Source organism: Carassius gibelio, chromosome A18 (genome assembly GCF_023724105.1).
Source record: "Carassius gibelio isolate Cgi1373 ecotype wild population from Czech Republic chromosome A18, carGib1.2-hapl.c, whole genome shotgun sequence".
NCBI classification, from domain to species: Eukaryota; Metazoa; Chordata; class Actinopteri; order Cypriniformes; family Cyprinidae; genus Carassius; species Carassius gibelio.
The window spans coordinates 1737448-1762366 of NC_068388.1; the positions used below are offsets into that span (position 1 = coordinate 1737448).

General features: G+C 36.2%; 1 protein-coding gene across 2 annotated transcripts in view; it reads right to left on the reverse strand.

Moving 5' to 3' along the window:
- Positions 1 to 24919, reverse strand: part of LOC127934168 (transcription initiation factor TFIID subunit 4) — a 69636-nt gene that overhangs the window by 12271 nt on the left and 32446 nt on the right. For both annotated transcript variants that reach the window (XM_052531365.1, XM_052531366.1), the window contains one exon: positions 15173 to 15289. In XM_052531365.1, coding sequence (XP_052387325.1) covers positions 15173 to 15289 — 117 coding nt within the window. The remainder of the gene's footprint in view (positions 1 to 15172; positions 15290 to 24919) is intronic.

The following is a 24919-nucleotide window of genomic DNA, read 5'->3' on the forward strand; positions in this document are numbered from 1 at the left end:
GCACCATCCCCTCTCCCTCGCTCCTTAACCCTTTCCTGCCTCGCGCCTCTGACTCACACACAGACGCCTCTCCATTACAAGCAGCCCAGTCGCTGTTTCACTTCACACCCACACAAACTGCATCTTGTTTGGCTATTTAAGCATGTGAAAACAAACATGGCGATGAGGAGGTCAGAAGAGAGAGAGAGAGACGTGCAGGTTCGTCTTCTCACCCACTCGAGCACCAGCAAACTCGTTGACACAACACATAATTAAAACATCTCGCTGGAGGTCAGGAATTTTCTAATTAGTAGACGAAGCTGTGATTGCGAACGCCTCGAGTTGGGAGCGTCCGCAGGTTCGAGATGAAAGCATTTCCCTGAGGCGTATCTCCGACGGGTTTCTACCTCCCCGAAAGGGTCAGAGCGCTAAACGCCCGGAAACTTCGCTGGCAAACAAAACTTTCCTTGCTGGGAAACTTCAGTTTCCAGAGCCTGAGAGAAACAGACTCGCTAGACGCCGAACAAAAGAGCTAATTGGCAGTCATTATTTTTCTTGAAAATGCGAGAGCAGTGAAATCGAGCAGGAGCTATAATTAACTAGAAGTTCGTTTCGGTGTGGGGTGGTTGGTTGGTTAGATCAGAAAGTCTCAGTTGCACGCTGTAATGCACGCCGACTATTTGTTCCCATAAACAGAGCAGTTGTCTAGAAACAAACTCTTTTGAGCAGAACCGCTCAGCCGAAGGAGTTGCGTGAAGATAAACAGGGGAACACGACCCGAACACGTGAGCGTATCGTGCTATTTTCCACCGCCATCCGCGCTGACCCTGATCTCCTCTGACTCAACGTAGAAAAACTCACAGACCATTAGAACAAGACTTCAGTCGATTCATCCCAAACGAGCCTCACTTCTGTGGAACTTTAAAAAGTGGCGCATTAAAAATTCAAAGCGTTTCACATATAAAACGAACCCAATTAGAGTTCGGACGGGAAGCCGGCGTAATGAGTTTCAAGTCTAAACGCTCGTCCTCAGAAGATCCCGCTATAATGAGGCCTTGTTGGTTTTGCCATCCTCACGTTTTAAACGCCTTGGTTTGGAGTTATTTCTACGGCTGTTTTAAAATTTAATTTAGGTTTTGGAAATTGAAGGTGGAGCTAAAGCCTTTGTGTTGCAGGAGGTTCCCAAACGCCACTTTTTAAAGTCTTTGTGAAACATTTTAACCTAAGAACCTGACACAAAGAGTGACCTGACAGACGGAAAACAACTCGATACAGAAAAGCAATGCACTGAAGAGTTATTTTTGAACATGAACGCAGGAGAACGAAACTTTCTTTTGATGCATATGTGGCGACCGAGGTCCCTACATCAATGTGACAATCGACCCAGAGCTGTCAAATCCTCAAGAAGCTCGACAAAGACGCAAAACATCTCCCTCCGAATTAATAAAGCATGAACACACATCACGGAGAGATCATGAACATTTAAAAAAGCTTCAGAAGAGCCGAAGCGTTTGCCCTCCACGAGTCTCACGTCTATTCAACGTTTGTGAACCTACTGGGACACAAGTCTGGATTCTTCAGGGCTTCTCAAACTTCTGTTGATGCAATAAAAGTCCTGTTTAATGTGATTGTGTCCCAGAAAAGAATAAAGACTCACGTCGACTCACACTGAACTCTATAGAGAGAAGAAGCATCACGCCGTTGTGTGCAGGTCCAGCGATATAATGCATAAAGCTTAAAGTGCATTACAGACACACTTTGCATGACACAAAAATCATATGCATTTATTTATTAAGCAGAATGATTGAATGCAATGTATTTGTGAATGATGCATAATGTGACACTGAAGACTGGAGCAATGGCTGCTGAAAATTCAGCATTGCATCACAGGAATAAATTACATTTCAAAATATATTTAACTGTAAAACTGTTATTTTAATTGTAATAATATTTTACTTATTTTACCATATTTCTGATCAAATAAATGCAGCCTTGTTGAGCATATAAGAGACTTCTTTAAAAATAAACAAACATAAATAAATAGTTATTTCTAACTTTTCAACAGTACTGAATATATATGCAACTAATAAATACCTAAATATTTTTGTGGATGTCAAAATGATTTAATTTACAATGTATGGCATTCTGAGTGCAATGAAGATGCAAAACCCTGTTTCAATATTAGATCTGTTAGTAGATATACACATCAAACTGATGCATTAAGCAACAATTTGGAGCAAAAACCCATTGCTAAGCTGAAAGCTAGGCCTGTTTTATCACAGAAGGCCGGCGGGCTCGCCATTTTCGCTTTACGCATCAAATCCAACATCCTTTGTATGTATGTGCAAACCTTATCTACATATTGACTCGCTTTAAATCCACACTCTTGCAGTGATAATTGCACAAGTTTGCAGGAGGAAGTGCTGAAATCTTCCTGTACCTGAGGCGGGAGTTTAGGCGGGGGAAGCTCATCGGCATTGTGGGAAAACACCTAGAGCGCTGTCAGATATCCAAACAGCTTCATAACACACACACACACACACACACACACTGATGAAGAACTAATACACGAGTATACACACACACAAAAAAAAGTTTAGACAGATTGAACTGTATTAAAACACAAAGAGCAGGAATAAAACATGATAGTGTGCCCAGAGGGAAAAGCAATGAATCAGGTCGGATACACAGAGTAATACGAGTCAGCTTGTGCCCCGACCACCCGTAAGAGACATGTCAATCATGTAGGTGTGTTCATACACAATCAATGCTGTGTAACTATGAGCATATGCGTGTATGATGGCATAGACCGCTTTTTTAGGGATGCATGATATTGTTACTAAATTGTTTGTTTATGCACTTGATAGTTAATGGTGAATGCTTGTTTTGGTCAATTCCAGATTCAAGAATTAAAGCTTTGCTGCATTACAGCGCTTAACTTAAAGGCACAGTATACAATAAATAAATACATGATTTGAGCACTATGCATAGAAACAAGAAGTGCATGCATTTATTGTGCATTTAGTGCAAAGTAAGTTCATGCACACAGAAAAGAGTTTGGTGCATTATTTAAAAAAAGTTTATTTTTTATTTTTTATTTTTTTACAGTCTTGCCTGTGAGTTGCCCCTGAAATGTTATACATTAGCCAAAACATTGTCTTTTTTTTTGCTTTTGTAAAATCATTGATAAAAATGTTTGTTTGAGCATCACAATCACATTAAAACACTTTAACCAATAACATGAGTTTAGGGGCGGGGCTATCTGTCAGACTGACCAATATTGCATAGGGGGAGTGGTCTGAAAACCTGTTTGATAACAGATAGTTAAAACACTTGTAACATGAGACCAACGTTTTTAATTTAACACGAGTTTATCTACTGTACATTTATGCATTTAGAGGACAAAGTGAATGACAAAAGAGGAATCATCTACAAAAAGAGTCTTTATATTTAATATCGGCCATTTATCAGCTACTACATGAAAATAATAATCTTTTTGTCGTTTCAGACAGAATTTAATTAAATAAACAAGTAGATCTTTAGTACTTACATGCATTCACATGCAGTCCCTTCATCACAACGATCTGAAACTGCAGTGAGGGAAATATCAAATCAGAGAGAGATCCCAGAGAGTATCACTCAACTGTGTTCATTACGGCTCCGAATACATAATTTATGGATTGTTAAAAAATACATGTCTGGATTCATCAGACAGCAATATGACAGATGTAGAAAGCCGAACTCGAGCAGAGCGACTGTGATTTGGGCTGGTGAGAAATATAAGAGCGCTTGCTTTATAATTACCATCTGCAGGTTTCAGTCAGCGTCACACACACACGAAGAAACAAAAACAAGCACTTCGACAAGCTTATTTGAATTCATTAGTTTGTAGATTTACAACAAGCCAAACACTTTTAACATGTTCAAATGCATATTAATTACTCTTCAGATTCATCTACAAAAACCTATGAATGCACAAGTGAACTCCACACGGCTTGAGTCTAAAGGAGGAAAAGGAAAACATTGAGAAGTTAATTAGGCTCGCTAAATAAAATCCCTCAGCAGGCCGTGAGGTAAACGAGCTCTTAGCAGGCGGATGCGAGGAAAGGCAGGAGTTACTGACTCCTGCATTATGCATTCAATGATCGATTCGAAATCTTAATTACCCGTATCACAAACACACACCGGCTCTAATGAACTGTGTGGCCCGTCAAACAGCTGGCTGAATAGATTTACTAAGATCATGGTTAAATTGAATTATTTGGCCAATTAGCCACAGGCGTCTGTGATGTCTCAGAGGACACGGGAAGATGCAGGCGTGAGCTTAACCACCCTAATGATAGTTGGCATTTTTAACACATACCTTTTAAGACAAATCTGATATGAAATGAAGATTTGCTGGCAATGTCCTCACCCTCAAGCCGTCCAAGATATAAATGAGTTGGTTTCTTCATCAGATTTGGAGAAATGTAGCATTGCATTACTTTCACTTGCTCTGCAGTGAATGGGTGCCGTCAGAATGAGAGTCCAAACAGCTGATAAAAACATCACAAGCACAGTTTTCAGGCTAAAACAGTTCTGAATTAATATGTGGGTTGATTTTGATGCGAGAGACAACTGGAGATGGACTTTTTCACTGGAGGAAGAGTTTTTATGGATTACAGTATTTTAGCCAGACGCAATGATTTAAATGATTAAAAACGTCTTAATGCTGGGTTTGTTTCAGCTTGTGTCTTCTCCAGATGTTAACTTGTGATGTTTTTATCAGCTGTTTGAACTCTCATTCTGACGGCACCCATTCACTGCAGAGCATCCATTGATGAGACACTGATGCAGCGCTACATTTCTCTAAATCTGAGGAAGAAACAAACTCTATCTGAACTGAATGCAAACTCGCCAACAATTTACGCAGCACTGCTGAGATTCTTTCCATTCTTGAAAACATTGCAAACTTTTAAAATTGATCAAATGGAGGAAGCAATGAACAGCGGGAGGGAGAGAGAGAGAGAGAGAGGAGGAATTAAGCTGAGCCAAAAAGTGTGACTTGGATTTAATATTTTATAATTGCCAAGGGACATTCCAAGATCAATGCATTTTTTTTGCCCGAGACGCACATCAGAAAGAGATGTACTTCAGTCTTTTTAGGGAACATTGGTCTATTTAATTCAGGCGCCTGATGCATGTGAAATATTCCTCCCTGGCCTCCTCCGAATCCCTCGGGCAGAGCTGCGGGCACACATTACCACTTTTAATGGGCCGCCCTCAGTAGAGGCGAAATAAGCCAATAACCCGTCCGTGCTAATGGATTGGCTTGTTTATTCACTCCAGCACCTTCTCTTCGGCTAATTTTATCCTCCACCTAAACATGCACACAAAACAATACGTCTGTGAAAAACATGTCGCATGGAAACACAATCTACATCCCATGTGCTCGTCAGGAGATTTGTTGTTCCAGACGCTACTTTTGGAGGCAAGCTGGACATGTCAAGTGTGTTTTATTAAAAACACAGCTATGGATTAGTGCTGATATCCACACGGATCACCTGCACTGCATTAAACAGGTAAAGAAGTGTATGAATGGACATTTGTACTAGCTGGAAACCCGGCTCATGTGTGGCGGAGAGCACAGATCAAACGCTGTGCAATTAACCCCTTATTAATGCACTAAACGACTGACCTAATTACACCATGCACAGGATTTCACAGGGAAACTCAAACGAAGTATTCGGATCAGGCCGATTCCCGCATGCACGCATGAGTTGTGGATATTTTACGATTGCCTTTAATTGTCTGTTATTACAGCTGATGAGGTCGTGCAACATGAGTGATCTTCAAACATGTTTTGGAAGAATTCCAAAGTGTAATTTATGAATGTCTTTCTCAATCACTCTGAGAAATCTATTACAATTTCCACAAAAACATGAAGCAGCACAACTGTTTTCATGGAAGCTTGTTTCAAAAGGAAATAGCAACTCTCACGTTTCAGACTCTTTTTTTTTTTTTTTGCTCAGAATTCTAAGTATATATCTCAAAATTCTAACATTTTTATTGGAATTCGGAGAGAAAAAATATCGCAATAATTTTTATTCCACGGCGGCCACAAAAAAAGAACTGTGAGATGTAAACTACAAATAATGATTTGCAATTCTTAAATGATATCTCACAATTCAGACTTTATTTCTTCTAATTCTGGTTTTATATCTCGCAGTACTGAAATTATATTTTGATAATTTATATATAATTTATATAATAATTATATATGAGTTTATATTTCACACAATTCTGAGTTTCTATTCTGTGACTGACAAAAAAAAAAAACAATTCCAAGATGTAAACTTAAGAGTTGCAAGAAAATTGTCTAATTTTGGACTTTTATATCTTGCAGTTCTGATTTTACATCTCGCAATTCTGAGAATAAAAAGTCAGAATTGTTCAATGTAAATTCAGAATTGCGCAAGATATTAACTTGAAATTGAATGAGAAATACGTAAAACAAATCTAAGTTTGTATTTTGCAATTCTGAGAAAACACATTCTGAATTTAATGTTATATTCTGTGATAGAACGTTTTTCCACACTGATAGCAAATCAGCGTATTATTTCAATTTCAATTTATTTATTTAAATGGGACAGTGCATATTCATGAACGTACAATCAAAGTTGAACGTAAATACGCCGGATTTAGCACAATGCTAATTTCCATCCGTATTAGAATGATTTCTGAAGGAGCAAGGATGCTGAAAATTCAGCTTTGCATCTATTTTTGCTGATGAGGTCATGCAACACGAGCGACTGTCAAAAGACATTGTGTCACGTCGTCCTAACATTCCATGATTCCCAGAAATGTTTCCGGAAACTGCGGAATGTCTTCCTCAGTCACTCTTTTCCAGACTCCTCGTAGACTCCAGACAGGTGCCATCTCCACACAGAAATTCAATTACAACTCCTCCTGAAGCGCCTCCATCTGCAAACAATATGGTGCTCGTCTTTTTAATCAAGCCTTCCCCGAACGCAGCGACCGAAGGCCCTTCAAATTAAAAGTCACTTTCAGAATCGTTACGTCCACGCTGAGTTCGAGCCAGAAATAATTGTGACGATTTGCTAGAGAAAGGTGTAAAGATGAATTTGGTGGTTCCCCGGCAGCATGTCGTTTCTAAAATCTACTCGCTTTCAGGGATTCTTCTACGTGTGTTTTTAGAGTGGCTTTATAGATCAGAATTGTGAATTTTGTCGTGTGTATGTGGGCAGTTGTGTATCTCAGATTTCCTCTTCCACTGGAAGCCTTTAATGAAAGATCATTCCAGCATTTTCTCTTGCTCGTGTCCTCAGGCATCAACCTTTCCACCAGCAGAACGGAGCTGACACAAATAATAAAATCAAAAAGAAACAAGGTTCTTTAATAGATAGAAACACAACAGTGTTTTGCAGTAATGTCACAATGTAGCAGAGCTCAACGAGACCGCGGCTAATTTCACAGACGCGAGAGAGAGCGCCGACTCTAAATACGTTTCTGAAGGATGATGGAGAGTAGATCCTGGGGTGAATTACAGCGACTGGATTCAGATTCCAGTCATATTCGCTTCAAAAGACGAGCTTGTACGAACACAAACGACTGAAGCTCATCCAAACATGTCTGGGTCAAATCTCACTACAAAATAAAAGACACTTAAACTATTTTAGCATCATTAAGATGCATTATGGCATTTTTCTCAATTCAGTTAAATACAATTCCCGTCTACGATCTCATTACTGTTGTATTCTGTTAGTAATTCTCATTACTGTTAATGCTGATTCAATATATTCAGATTTATGTACAAAACGGCATTTAAATGTAAATGCACAAACAATATTCATTATAAACCAAATTAATGATTATAAAAAGGCAATAAACCAATACTATAAATATTATAATTATGTATAAGTACTTCACCACCTAACAAAATATATTTTGCATATATTGTAATTTATGAAAAAAAAAACATCAAAACAAAGTGATTTATAAAAAAATACCAAATTGTAAAAAAAAAAAAAAAAATACAAATATACACTACTATTTGGGATCGCTATAAAATCTTTCTTTATATTCATTTAAAATGTTACAAAATATTTATATTTCAAATAAATTCTGTTCTTGTGAACTTTTTATTTATTTGAGAATCCTGAAAAATAAAATGCATCACAGTTTCCACAAAAATATTCACAGCACTGCTGTTTTCAACATTAATATTAATCAGAAATGTTTCTTGAGCGGCAAATCATCATATTATTCTGATTTCTGAAGATCATGTGACACTGAAGACTGGAGGAATGATGCTGAAAATACAGCTTTGATCACAGAAATAAATTATAATTTACTCTATACTCAAACAGAAAACATTTATGTATATTGTAATAATATTTAGCATTTTTACTGTTTTTGCATCAAATCAATGCAACCTTTGTTGAACAGAAGAGATTTATTTTAAAACACCCCAAACAGTAGTGTATTTGTCTCATGCCTTTTTTCATTGCCTTTAGTTTTTATAAACTTTATTTTATATTAAATTGCCTTTAGGTATGACATCATATTAAACAAAAATCAGTCCCTGTACAACAGCATATACAGTAGATTACCTATCTGATCTAAAACACATAAAACTCCTTAAGTAAAGAAAAATATGTTTTCCTTGATTCTGGGGTGAGGAGTGTTCCTGGACATGTTCCTGGCAGGTTTCGCTTGCACCCACTTTGCATTAATGCTAATCTGCGGTTCCTAGCGGGATGGATGATGTATTCCCAGACAAGCGTGGGACGGCCAGAGAGAACGGTTCAGCAGGATTTCCCATCATCCCTCACCAGCAGCTTCGAGTTTTGGCTCTGGTTCTGTAGCGTTCTCATGGCACAACTGCAGTCAAATCTATTCTTCAGAAACTTAATTATATCTAGATTAACAAGGGAGGTAATTAATTTCTTTAAGATGGGTATCTGAACCTCCCCTCAGGCTCAGCTTTGTTGTCAAAATTGTATATTTAACCATCTTTCAGCAGAAAGTTTCACTGGAGAATCCCAGTTTCGCATAAATATGGAAATATTCACTTGAATATCAGTACAGATTTGGGTTTATGCATATATAGATGTATAAGTAATCTATAGAATCTCTCTCGACTTTCCTGTTGCATGGTTTACATCCTGGCACAATGCAAGATGCAAATATCTAATTAAACTTGATGAAGTTGACCGATCCAGACACAGAGCGCTATTGTCCAGACTTTTCCGAAGGCCAGCTCTCTACAGGACCACAGGGAAAACTGTGGCACTAAACGGCTTTTTCCTACGTGATGTATGGTGCTTTCAACTTCTCTCTTCCTCGCCGATCCCTCTTGGGCTGCACGGAAAACCACTAAAGGGCATTTTCTACGCATGTTTTTAACAAACACAGCTGAACCTCTGTGCAGTCCAGAAACGGAAACTAGACTAAATCTACCGCTTTCTGAACCTGAATGGAAATATGTACACAAAACTGTTTTTTCTTTCACCTAACGGGAATGGATGACTCGTAGCGGAGAGTTTAAACACGTGACAGAAAGGTCAGCGCTGATGGTTTTCATTCGGTACCATTACTCCTGAATATTGTTTATTTGAAGCTGACTGCTGGTTTACGGCTGATGGAGTCGCACGGATGGGGTAGGTGTGTAAGAACAGACTCGTGCACTACAAAACAATCAAGAAAAACCCATCAGAATGAAGTGCAGGTCATTGTGCGTGAAATAGTAATTGCACTGTTGTTTGCAAAAGCCTCACAAACATTTGCAGACTGATGCAAACAAACATGTCAAACGTGAATCATGAGGAGGGATCAGATGTGACATCTTTCAATATGAATTTGTCTGGGTTTAATTTAAACTGAACTTATGTTAAAAACAAGATGGCATGATCTATATATGTGTGTGTGTGTGTGTGTGTATTGTAGATGTTTGAGTCGTGTAAACAAACAAACAAATAAATAAATAAATAATCTTGGAATGTACATTACATACATATTTGATGCCCAGTTTAGATTTGTAAATGTTTCAGAAATGTATATAAATAAATACATAAATAATCAAGACTTTATTTATTGACCTGAAATTTTGCCTCAAATTGCAGACAAATCAGTGATGGCAATAAATTGCAAAAAAAAATAAAATAATTTAAGATATAAAAATTCTTTGAAAATATTCAAAATACTACCAGAGTAAAAAACTGACCTTAAGATTTAATTGGTTGTTAAAAATGCTGGTGATCAAATTATTATTTTTTATTATTAATTTTTGTATTATTATTATTATTATTATTATTATTATTATTATTATTATTTTATATCAAGACAAAAATTTAAAAACAGAAAAAAAAATGTTTTTGATGCATAATTCTAAATTTTATTTAAACAAAACTATGACAGCTATATATATTTAAATCTAAAAAAAAAATCAAAATACCAACTATATCAAACAAATAAAATAAAATAAAGAAGTTATTGGCAACTTAAGTTATTTCCCTAAACCATGTTTTATTTCATTTAAAATTGGACAAAACTGTTAAAAACAACAAAAAAACATTACATGCATATTGAATAAAAGCAGGGGTCAAACACAGACTGTTGTGACCGTGTCCCTCCACCAGCTTTCAGAAGGGCATCGAAACCAAACAGCTCGAGAAGCAGACGTCAAAGCACACACACACACACACACACACACACACACACACACCCGTGGCCTTCCTGTTTGTCTGGCTGAAAGATCTGCCCACGTTTACTCATGCTGGGAAAGATGGGAGGAGAAGAAAAAGAGCAGCCGAAGACACAGAAACGCTGCTCACTCCAACTTGGGTTTGATTTACTTCATTAACCAAGATTACAAGTTTAACTTACAAACCAGAGGTCAGAAATTCTCATTAACTAGAGGACCGTGGAGAACCGCGGGGCTTGGAGACCACTCTTATTACTGACTACACATTTCAATCCGTCTTTGATGTTCATGTCTGCTTTCCTCTCTTTCTAGCATCCAGTTTTTTGGCAGGGAGGTTGATTTTAATTGTAGCTATAGAACAAGAGCAGCGTTTGCCTGTAAGCCTGCCTGCACATCTGTAGTGAGAGCATTTTTAGTGATACTGGGTGCAGTCCATCGCCCCGGGCACATTTTAATGGTTCCACCCCCCTTTCATTCCCGGCTCGGATTGTTTTCCACGTGACTCCTGTTAATTTAGCTGGAGGAAAGGGCATCAGTTTTCCTTGTGCTTTCCCCTCTCTCTCTCTCTCTCTATCGCTCGCAGTCTTTCCCTACTAATCTACAACCCTAAAAGAAAAAGGTGACACATTTACATAAAAAGGCGACTCAATCTTCCCCCTTTTCCCCCCTGTTTTGTCAATCTACACAGGAATAATTAGTGCTATTTGCTATGTCGAGTATCACTTTTAGTCATAAATGACCCCACCCAAACACCTCACAACGCCCTAGTGACAGCCCATAATACCCTAGAAACATTCTGACAACACCCAGAATTACTTTATTACATAAACGGCAAGCATTACGGCATTGATTTTTGTGCAGTCAACGACACTTGCATTTTCAAGAGAAAATACAAAAATCGAGTTGCAATTTTCGTTTTTGCCATTTTTATTACTATTTACTTCAGTTTTGCTTAACCCTTTAACTGTCACCCCCCATTTTTTAAAATAGGCATTAAAGTGCACTATCCAAACTTAAATTATAAAAAAATGATCGTTAACAGGTTTATGTGTACTTATGGACAACAACATTGCTAGCATGCGAGTAAATAGGTGTCATTTAATTTCACTGCATGCGCTTATAGAGGTGAACTCAAGTTAATAAGTGCATAAAAACGTGCTAAATAAATGTAAATATGCTGCAATCAACTACAAAACCACAGAAGCATTACGAGTCATACCTGGGAAATGAATCGCACTCAAACTCATGTACACATTTCACTTCCCACGCAGTATCTTTGTGCTGAACTTCAAAGCTCTCCGAGAGCGAGAGGACAGAGCTGTTACTGTGGCTCCTGCATTGTGCAATGACCCCGAGCGAGGGCCAGTTAGGGCCCCTGTCTCCCTCTCTCTAATCTGTCCCTCGGAGCGCTGTAAGGCCTCTTTGTTTGCGCTCTCCGGCTCAGGATGGAGACAGACTCTATGCTCAACATGGGCTATCAGGTTCAGCCCTACGGCGATCTGCTGCCTGGCCAGACGAGAGGAGACGAGAGGAAGAAGAAACACCCAAACCGCCCGCCACCAGCGCTACCTGATTTCAGTCACACACACGCTCTGACGGGGCGTTTCAGGGTAACCCATAGGACAGAAACATCCCAAATGAGATCTCTGTAAAGAAATCCTCATGTCGAACCTAAACCATACAACTTTCTTTCTTCTATGAAACATAAAAAGAGCAATATTATAGTGATGAGAGGCTACGAACTTCATTAAATTATTATCCGGCTATCATGAATGATGACCCCAGTAATCTCACAAGACACCAAACTCATCAAATTCATATCAAATGCACATAACATGGTCTATTTCTGCGTAAAACTTCAAGTAAGATAAAACGGGCAGGATCTAATTTACTCCTAAAAAAAAGATGATGAAACATAAGACGACAAACAAGTTGTCTTAATTTCTCACCAAGTTCTCTCAAGATTAAATGCACTCTATAATCTAACTTAAATGTCAACTATTGACTTGTGTATGTTTTCTTTAGACATTTTAGGACAAACTTAAAAAAAACTTCATTGAAATCTCCATTAAGTCTCCTGAGTTCAGAAAGAGCTGAGCAATAGCAATGTCTCAAGGAGAACAAACCCACAAGATTTAAACCAGCCTTGTTTGAGTAACATTGAAATACTATTACAGCTAGTTTTTATTAAAAAAATATTGTTATTTTTCGCTTTTTAATGTCATTTAAATTAATTTTTATTAAATTAAATTACATTTACTTGAATTACAATAAAACTTTTGTTTATTTTTTCTGTTTAGATTTAATATTAATTACATTTTAATTTTAATTTAATACATTTTTTTGTAATTTTATTGTCAATTTATTGTAAAATAAAAAATAAATAAATAAATAAATAAAATGCGCTTTTTGTTTGTATTTCATTTTAATTTAATTTCAATTAATTTTTATTAAATTAAATTACATTTAATTTAATTACAATAAAACATTTATGTTTATTTTATTTTATTTTTTCTGTTTAGATTTAATATTAATTACATTTTAATTTGAATTTAATTATTTTGTAATTTTATTGTCTTATTTTTAATAATATTTTATGTGAATGTTAATTTTATCTACTTTACAACATTAAGTTAAACTAAATGAAAATCAGAACTGTTGCTTTGGCAAAATAAATGTAACTTCTTTTATATTTTATTTCAGTGAAATAATTTTTTTTTTAACAATTGTTATTTTGTATTTTTGTATTTTTTCCGTTTAAGTTTTAGTTAACTTTGCTCTAAACCTCTCTTTCAGCATCTCTCTCATTGCTCAGGTTTCCAGACACTGAGAGGCTTTGGTTTGGGATGAACGCAGCAGAACAGAGTCCAGATACTCCGGCAAACAGAGGACGCTGAGAGAAGCAGATGAAATCTCTGCCGAGCCCCGAGTCAAGCTCAGAGAAGACCCCCAGCATCTCTGTGACCCCCTTAGAAAAGTCACATTCACTTTGCTCTGGAGAAAGCAGAGAAAACACCCCAGGGCGACACACAGCCCCAGCCCAAATGAAGAAATAACGGGAGGTGAAAAAAAAAGTTAAGTTAAGATTCTCTGTCTATCCTGCCTTTCTCTTCTCTTGTGATCATGAGAGGTGCTCGGAAAAACATGCTGCAATTAAAAAACAGAAACACACAAAACAGCAAAGACCCTTAGATGAAAGTACCATGGCACTGGAATCAGATGGTGCTTTGATATACATCTAGATATACTAAATAATAATTATTATATTCATAACACCCTTATTAAGCTGTGACTACATTCACAATATACACTGCTGTTCAAAAATGAAATAAATTCAGCAAAGACACATTAAATTGATCAAAAGTGACAGTAAAGGCATTTATATATGTGCAGCGCAACTGTGTTCAACATTGATGATAATCAGAAATGTTTCTCGAGCAGTAAATCATCATATTTCCATGATTTCTGAAGATCATGTGACACTGAAGACTGATGCTGGAAATACAGCTGTGCATCACAGAAATAAATTACTTTTTTCTCTATATTTGCATAGAACACATTTGTTTTAAATTGTAATAATATTTCACATTTTTTACTGTATTTTTGACCAAATAAATGCAGCCTTGCTGAGCATTAGAGACTTTTTCATTAAAGTCAAAGTAAAACACTCCGACCATCATGATACACAAATTCATTAGAATCGTAAAAATGACAAGATACAGGTGTATTTATACTGAAAAAAAAGTATTTTATCTGGTCACCTAACACAATGCTGCTTCTCAAGAATCTTTAGACATTTTAACTAGAACACAAGACAAATTTTTTTTTTAAGTGATTTTTTTTAATAGAACCAATGATGAATTAGATGTTGCATCGATACAAAAAAGAGAAAAGCACTTAATAATAAATGAATTATTCTGGGTTTCATACGAGTCACTATTTGATGACTTTGCAGCGATGTGTTTTTAATTTGACATTAAACACTTTGTCTGTTCATCATCTGCAAAAGAGGCAAATGAAGTCGATTTTAATGCTGTAACCAAAAAAGCAGGGTCTCTGTGTGTGTACATACACACATTTGATGATTCTCGATGACAGCTATATAAAGTGAAGGAGGTCAGGATGGTGTTCACAGAGCAGAAGCAATGCATTTATTCAGTTAGCCTGCTTTCACTGAGGTTGTGTTCACTGACCAAACACACACACACACACACACACACACACCAACAAGCCGGTTTTTAATATGACTAAGTGCTTTTTCCGGTTTATGGGATTCAAACATTAGTCAGAATCTGTCAGGGAATATGAACAGGTCTTCTGACGGCAAGAGGAAAGCGAAACATGTACAGAGCATATATATATATATATGATGTAAGATATATATCTACCAGTGCTTAATATCCATCCTTTCAAATAAGGGATCAAGTCAAATGATACAGCTTCAAATCTCAGCTCATGTAATATGATTCGGTGTAGAGAGGTGCGTACCTCAGTCGCTGTAGCTCCTGGCGAGTCCACCTTGCGTTTCTTCCGAGGGCCGATGGCGGCGAGCGCCGTCAGGTTTGCGTCTCGTTGTCTCATCTGAGCGAGTTCCTGCTGCTGCATCTGAAAACAGAAGGAAAACATCATATTACAGACCAGGACGTTTGACAAACTGAGTCCACAAAATGCTGAATCTAATAATTATTACATGCCAAACCAAGCAACTGTGTCAGCTGTGGCATGATGTCACAGGAAGTGACATCATCATCTGCAAAACAGCGAATCGCCAGAGTCAAATCAACACATCCATCAGTGTCTTCTCCCTCAAGAATCGTTAAAACTTAATTTTTTGTGTGTTTGGAAAGATTTAGGAGTGAATATAAGTGTGTGTGTGTGTGTGTGTGTGTGTCGGCTCACACGCTCTGATGTGATTTTTCACTTTGTGAAGTGTAAGAAGGCCCAGTGGCGCCTCAGGTAATGTCACGGTTTCCTGCGGGGCAGCCTCGCTCACAGAGCCTTTCTGAGGACGTGTCGGAGCCCGAGGACAGCACACACACACACACACACACACACACACACACATACACAGCCACATATGGCCTCACACACACACACACAGTCGTCACAGTCTGTCTGCAGTGAGGGAGTGAACCGCCCTGTGCCCGCTGGTGTTTGAGAAAGACTGTGTGTGTGTGTGTGTGTGTGTGTGTGTGTGTGTGTTGCTAAACTGAATGAGGGCAATCAATGCAATCTTTCATGCAGTCAGCTCAGTGTGTGTGTGTGTGTGTGTGTGTGTGTAAGATCAGAGAGAACTGTGATGTTGCCCTCAAAATGGCGTGATATAAAGATTGCTTTGGTTTTCAACAGCCATTGCAAACGGTGTGTGTAGACTGTGAGTCTGTGTGTCAGACGTCAACACACAGGAAAGCACATGGATCATGAAGACATGATCTTCTTGACCTGAAGCAACACCCTGAAAAACTACCCTCAGGCATCACTTGAGACGAATCATTTAACCATAAAACAGACACATGAGATCATCATAGTCTTCTTTTCAGAAAAAAACACCTCCGTTTGCTTTCTGTTCAGTCTTAATGCTGTCTAGAAGATGCATTTGGAAGGACAGATAAACCATAAATGTCATAGACTTGCTTCCCTCCATAAAACAGAGAATGAGACGTTTAGAAGAATGCTCATGTAGCTCTTTCAGTGAAAGTGAAGGGTGATCAGAAGCTGATGAGCTCCATAAAAGGCAATAAGGTGCAACAATGTAACTGTTTTCAAACAGAAAGTTTCTTAAACAAAGCAATCATATCAATTCAGAAGATTTGGGATTTAGTTGTATGGACCAAGGAGGCAAACTCTTGAAAAAGGAGACAAATATGCATAAATAATAATAATAATAATTATTATTTTATTATTTTAGAAAATAAAAAAATTCATCCAATTAAGATTTATAATAGTAATAATACTATTGTACTGCAAAATAAATATGTTTTACTAATACTGCTACTACTACTACTAATAATAATAATAATAATAGTTATTAATATTAATGCTTAAATATTTAATTTATATCAACTAAAACAAATTATTTTAGTAATAATAGCATTGTTTTATAAAAGCGATAAACAAGTTTATAATAATAATAATAATAATAATTGCATTATAAATATTAAACCAATAAAGAAATACTATTATATTAATACTAGTGTACTGTAAAATAGTTAAGTTCTTAATAATACTAATAACAATAGATATGATTGTTATATTAATAATATTTAAATATTTAATTTATTTTAAATGATTAAAAATGAATTTTTACAACAGCAATAATATTATCATAATGTAGTTATTAGAATATAAAACAATGACAGTTATTATTACTAAATATTATTTTAATTTATTAAAAATCAGGGAATATGACTACAGTAATAATACCACTGGGCTGTAAAAAATAAATAAATAATGACATTTTAAATAATGATTATTCAAATTTTTGAATACTTTTTTTATTTTATTAAATTATTAAAAAACAAGAACAAATGAATGATTTAGTATAGTTTAGTTTAGTATAGCATTTCATAATAATAATGATACTTTTTATGCAAGTGCATGCCTAGCTTGGACTTAACAGTGGTCCTCATACACCAGTCACAAGTTTGGATGTTGATTTTTGGCTGAGCTTCCTCTTTAACGTTGAGCGGGCTGTTTGACTCTCTACATCCCCACAGTCCTGATATCATCGTAGATATCAGCAGACGCAGACCGCTGACCCCTCAGATAATCCTATTCCTCTCAAGGACCGGAGCCGGCATGTCTGCGCAGCAGTTGGCACCAGACTCTGTGCCCGCTTCACGCCCGCAGCAACTGCCGGAGTCTCAGATTTATGGCGTTCTGATAAATGCGGGTCCCAGCGTGCCATCTGTGGTGCCAGCTCTCAGAGATTCACCATTACAGACGAATCACCCTCGTGCACCAGAGAGAACGAGGGAAGGGGGTTACAGCTCAACTGTGTGTAGAGTTCGTCAAGCGCCGCGCTCATTACATGGGAAACATTTGGAGAAATATTCATATGAATTATTTCGGCTAACTGCTTTAATATTCTCAGTGCTGCTTCAAAAATAAATGTTTAATAGTCGGGTGATTGTAGAAATGGGCGTTGAGTAAAACTTAGAGAAGTTTTGCATGTCGTAATTACACTCATCACAGAAGAATAATGAAGCGGAGACGCTGACACACTGTAATAAAAGAGATGCTTTCGTAAAAACCTCAATTTCATCAACATATGATAATCTAAAAACACAAATCACACCGTTCTGTGCACGAGCAATATCTTTATGTTTGGTTCTCTATCTGTTTTACAGGACCTTCTGTTCTCCTCCCACAGGCCACAGACCCACAGTCTCACACACAGATGTCTGAGCTGGAGCAGAACCGGAGGATCAGGCTGTTCTGGAGTGGGCTTTCACTGAGAAACACTGAGGTTCAGTAACACTGGAGTCTGGAACATACAGGAGCAGCAGGGGGCAAAATCTGCCCTCTCACCCTCCTGCCCCGGGACACTGAGCAGCACTCTGCTCTTCACTGGAGCGCCAAAAAAAAAAAAAAAACATTTAATATAATCCACAAAAATATAAAAAAATAAAATAAAATACAATGTTTCAATTGAAAAATAAATTTTAATTGAAGAAAAAAAAATACAAAAAAATAATCCACGAATAATAACATCTTAAAACAAATTAAAAAAGAAATATTGAAAAATTATATTTAACAAAAAAAAAACATGATTTAAATAAAACTGTTTAGAATATCCACAAATATAGTAAAAATTCCAAAACATACTGACCACTTAAATTGATAATAAAATAATAATAAACAATTAATAATATATAAATAAAATACAAATAATTATAGGTAACTTATAATTATTATTATTATTATTATTATATAGTTTAAAAAAAACTGTTAACATAAAGTAACAATAAAAATGATAAAAAAATGATTAAAAAATGTAACCTAGAGACGACAAAAAAAATATTTAAAAATAATTAACAACACTTCTGTGATGTGCCATATTTTTTTGGAATATTCAATGTATTATATGAATATATAGATATCTAAAAGCAGAGAAAAATATCCAGAAGCAGAGACAAATACATTTTGCTGAATGATTATGAAGACAAAAATATTTTTCATTAGAATAACATGCACTGGTAAATCATTCATCCTAGAAATGAACTAAGGACCTCCAGTTTGATTTAATGTTGTTTTAAGCATTTGAATCATAAATTATATTTACAAAATCAGATAATTGCAGTTTCTGAAAAAAATAAAACATGGCTGTCTTTCAAAAGCCAGACCAGCTGACCTCAGGGTCAAACAGACACTGAAGATCAAACCACACTCATGCAGCAAAAGCACTGGGTTTTTACAGCAGCTGGCTGAAGTTTGCTCTTACTGCAGAGATTTCTAGAGACCTGCAGTTCAAGCCAAGCCCCAATTACACAAACGCCCCCCCCCCCCAGGCGTCCCCAGGGGTCCGGCTCATTATGAGGTCACTTCCTGCTCTTGAAGCACCACTCATATTCAACAGAACCGCAGACATGTGTGCGCCGTTTGACCTTGGCTGGTATCCATATTTAATTATTGCTGGGGTTATTAACTTAACAGCAGTGAAAACAATGAGAGTGGTTCGCATTATAATACAAAGGGGAATTTTCGAAGTATAACGCACTCAAGCAACATCGTTTCCCTCCTGCGAGAGGAGATCATTAAAACCCGCTTTTCTAAGTCGAATATTTTTGTGTCACCCGTGCTTGGGCAAGCAGTGTTTTCCCCTCTTAACCTCTTCTTCTTTCTTCTGTAAGTAGCACGACGTCTCCTTCGATTGATCGGTGGCAGATGAAGAGTCGAATGCACGCTGAAAGGATGGTGCAGATGATTTATTCATTCTCGAATCAAAAAGCAAAAGGATCTTCAGAGAAGGAGAGACTGCGGGCGTTGAAGAAGAGCCCTCTCGTTCTCTGGATCTCTCGTTTTCCTCTTCGAAGCCCCGGGGCCGATGGTGTGCAAGTCCTTCTAATTAACAAGGTGAATCATGCCGCCGCTCTCTAATTAGCCGACACGACAGTCTAATGGAAACACGCTCTCTAAACTCTCTCTCTCTCTCAAGATCATCTCTCTTTCCGTCGCTCGTACCTTTTCTGTTCGTCTTTCATGCACAAACGCTTCTCGAGCGGAGAGTTTAAAAGGTCAAAGGTCAGGCCGTGCTTGCTCTGGAAGCACAGAAACTGCACTTTACCACACAGTGTTCACTAACCAGCTCGAGGCCACACTTAAACGGCAGGAAAATTTCAATAAATCCAAACTAAAATATTGAAAACAGAGCTGCACTGGTATATAATAATTATAATAATAATAATTTTAGAACAGCAAAATAATTTAACAAATATTATTTATTAAATATAAGCAGAAAGAATTACTGTGAAATGTATTTTTATTTTTATTCGTATTAAATTGTCTCAAGTAAAAAATTCACCAGCCATTAAAAGTGCACATTATTTATTTAATATTATATTATATTATATTATATTATATTATATTATATTATATTATATTATATTATATTATATTAGCAAATATATTTTAATTAATTTTTTCCCATTATTAAAAAAAAAAAGCGAAATCGTTGTAAACACATAAAGCCTCGTTCAAGAACCATCAACAGAAGGAATTTCTGTGTACATTGCTTGTAAAATCCTTCTTACTGCATGTAAATTGTTGCATGAGTGTGACAGGCAGATGTAGGATCAGTTTGAATCATGCATAAACCATTCTTACATAAAGTGGTGCATAAATGTGATTTATGATTTACATTGAAATTCCTTCTACTTGTGTTGCATGAATGACGTTAGTTGCTGCATAAACACGGTTCGAAACAAATGATGACTGGAGGCCAGAACCATCACAGTCTAGCTCTGATGTACTGTAAAGAAATTATATAACAAATGCCTTCTTAATATACAAATATATATATCTAATTCATCAAATTACAAGAACCTAATACTTTTATTCAGCAGGAATGAATTAAATTGATCAAAAGTGACAGTAAAGACATTTATAATGTTACAAAAGATTTACATTTCAAAGAAATGCTGTTCTTCTGTACTTTCTACTTATCTGTGAATCTTAAAAATTAAACAAATCACGGTTTTCACAAATATTTGAGGCATCTCAAATGTTCTCAACATTGATAATAATCAGAAATGTTTCTTAAGCAGTAAATCATTATATTTTCATGATTTCTGAAGATCATGTGACTCTGAAGACTGGAGGAATGATGCTGAAAATACAGCGGAGCATCACAGAAATAAATTACACTTTAACACAGATTCACACAGAAAACTGGTATTTTTTAATTATAATAATATTTCTGATTTTTTAAAATACACAAAACTAAATTGTAAATGCAATATGCCACACCTGTGAGGTGGATGGATTTTCTCAGCGAAGGAGAAGTGCTCACAAACACAGATTTAGACAGATCTGTGAACAATAATTGAGAAAAATAGACTTTTTGTGTGCATAGATAAAGTCTTAGATCATGAAAACTGGGTGCAAAAAGAAAAGTGTTGCGTTCATAATTTTGTTCAGTGTATTTTTGATCAAATAAAAGCAGCCTTGATGAGCAGAAGAGACTTCTTTCAAAAACATTACATTAAACACATGGCTGAAGTCTGCTTTTCTAACACTGACCCTTTCATCTTTCTGTTCATTGTGTCCCATTGGCCTCTCTCTCTCTCTCTCTCTCTCTCTCTCTCTCTCTCTCTCTCTCTCTCTCTCTCTCTCGTGGTGTCTTTCTCTGTTACTCAGACCCATCAGTTCATCCCCAAAAGAGTAGCTCTTCATTCCTGATTCCCCTGCTGCTAACATCCCAAGGAGATCTGCATACAAAGAGAAAGACCTCCTACAAGCGGCCACACACACACACACACACACACACACACATAAACACACACACACACTTGGGCCTTTCGCTGTACAGATTCCTCGCCATCTCGCTCGCGGGCAAAAATCTCGCTTTGTGTTGTTCTTTCTCTCATTACAGCACTTTGTAATAATATTCACAAACACACAGGAACACCAAAGGTATTTTTAAAGCTTGCACCCCCCCACCCCCCCATTCCTTCTTTCTTACATCTGAAATTTGACTTCAGGAATCTTAGGATGAAACAAGCAACCACAAAGAGGAAAATAAACACAGATTCAGGACAGACATCTTTTGTCTTCTAAAAAAAGGCTTTGTGGTGAGATTTTCAAAATGCATTTTTAGAATTTTTGTTGAGATTTAAATCAAATGTATCTAAAATGTTTCTCCCAGACAGAAATGTGATTAAATGGAGGTCAAATGGCCAAAGATTCCTGCTTTTCATGTTGCAAAAAAAGACAATGGCAATCTCAAATGTGTCTCCTTTAGAAATTTTCAGGAGTTTCTTAAATGAACTAATATGAACTGAATATTTCTCATTAAACTCTCCCAATTCCACATGACCTGAGTTTCTACACACACTGATTTTATAGCCTTATTTATTAAATTTTTCGAAAACATTTTTTGAAGTAACATCTGATTATCATCATTATTATTATCATTATTGTGCTTGTTGTGTTTATTTGTTTGCATTTAGTTTATGCATAATAAAAACCCTAACCCTAAATTTTCTAAAAGCTCAGACTTAACCTGAAACACTCTTGAGAACATTTTACTCATAATTCGTGACCCAATAATTATTTGTGCTACTATTAAAAGTCAAATAACCAATTGATGAAATGTCTGAATGCCACGTAATATCTATCATTCCTCCAGTCTTCAGTGTCACATGATCTTCCGAAATCAGAATAATATATTGATTTGCTGCTCAAGAAACATTTCTGATTATTATCAATGTTGAAAACAGTTGTGCTGCACAGTATATTTGTGGAAACCGTGAAATCTACAAGTTTCTTTGATGATTATAAAGTTCAAAAGAACTGCATTGTTTTTAAATAGAAATCTTTACATTATAATTGTATTAACTGTTAAATTTGATCAATTTAGTGCATCCTTGCGGAACATTAGTATTAATTAATTAAAATAATTTGTACACACACACACACACACACACACACACATATATATATATATGACCCTGGACACAAAACCAGTCATAAGGGTCAGTTTTTTTAAACTGAAATGTATACATCATCTGAAAGCTGGATAAATTGATGTACGGTAAGGACAATATTTGCCCGGGCAAATATTTTAAAATCTAGAATCTGAGGGTGCAAAATAAAAATCTAGATATTGAGAAAATCGCCTTTAAAGTTCTCCAAAATGAAGTTCTTAGCAATGCATATTACTGATAAAAAAAATTACGTTTTAATACATTTATGGTCGGAAATTTACTAAATATCTTAATGGAACATGATCTTTACTTAATATCCTAATGATTTTTCGCATAAAAGAAAAATCTATAATTCTGACCCATACAATGTATTTTTGGCTATTGCTACAAACTTAAGACTGCTTTTGTGCTCCAGGGTCATATATATATATATATATATATATATATATATATATATATATATATATATATATATATATATATATATAGTACAGACCAAAAGTTTGGAAAAATATTTTTAATGTTTTTGAAATAAGTTTTTTCTGCTCATCATCAAGCCTGCATTTATTTGATCAAAAATACGGAAAAAACAGTAATATTGTGAAATATTTTTACAACTTAAAATAATAGTTTTCTATTTGAATATACTTTAAAAAAAATAATTTATTCCTGTGATGCAAATCTGAATTTTCAGCATCATTCCTCCAGCCTTCAGTGTCACATGTAACATCAGTCGATCACATGATCATTTACAAATCATTCTAATATTCTGATTTATTATGAGTGTTGGACACAGTTCTGCTGTCTCATATATTTGATCAATAAAAGGTTAAAAAGAACTGCATTTATTCAAAATAATAACAAATATTCTAATAATATATATTGTAATAATATATTTTCTTTACTATCACTTTTTATCAATTTAACACATCCTTGCTGAATAAAAGTATTGATTTTATTAAAAAAAGAAAGAACTGACCCCAAATTACTGACCAGTAGTGTATATTGTTATTACAATATATTTATATTTTAAAAACATAGCTTCTTTTTTTTTTACTTTTTATTCATCAAAATATCCTAAAAAAGTATCACATGTTCTGAAAAAATATTAAGCAGCAGAACTGTTTCCAACTTTGATAATGAATCGTCATATTAGAATGATTTCTAAAGGATCATGTGATGATGATCCGAAAAATTCAGCTTTGCATCACAGAAATAAATGATTATTTAAAGTATAAACAATTTAAAAACAATTATTTTAAGTTGTAATAATATTTCACAATATTACATTTTTTTCTATATTTTTGATCAAATAAATGAAGGCTTGATGAGCAGAAGAAGCTTCATTCAAAAACATTAAAAATAGTAATGTTTCCAAACTTTTGACCTGTACTGTATATGTAGAATGTCAGTTTTTAGATGATTAATCTGTGGATTGGTCTCAGATTAAATTGCTCTGATTGATCTTCTTCAGTGTTTGCCTCCACTCTCAGTCATCAGCAGCAGGACAAACTCCAGTGTTTCGGCACCGGGAGCCAGTGTTTACTCCACCTCTGTTACTCTGTCCTTGTCTGTGACACGGCGGCCGGCGGGCGCGCTGGACCAGGGGCTGTTGTGCTGAAATACACCGGTTTACCCAGGTGGTCAGCTGTGGTCACTCTGCGTCCTCTGCCCTGCGTCTCCTCTCCTCTCCTCTTCTGTGAGAGCGGGGCACGGATGATGAATCTGTGGCCGCAGAGTGTCTGTGTGACCTGACACAGTGATGTATCTGCCAGGGCTTCTCTCGCTCGCTCTCTTTTATGTATCTGTGGCTTCTTTCACTTTATTTTGCCTTCTTCCTCTCTCTATTTGTCATGTGTCCCCTCACAATCTCTCCGCTTCTCTCTGCAGATTCGTTGTATCTGCGGCGAGGCGCTGCTGATTAGGGCGGGCGGCCTTGTTCCAGCATCCGGTCTCTTTTTTTTGGCCATTGATTTTCACCGAGGGCATTTTAAAAATATCCCATCTGACCTTTGGGCATCGCTGAGGACTGTGGAAAATAGGTTCCCAAACACACGCGCTCGATGACATTACAGGGAATCGAATGTTC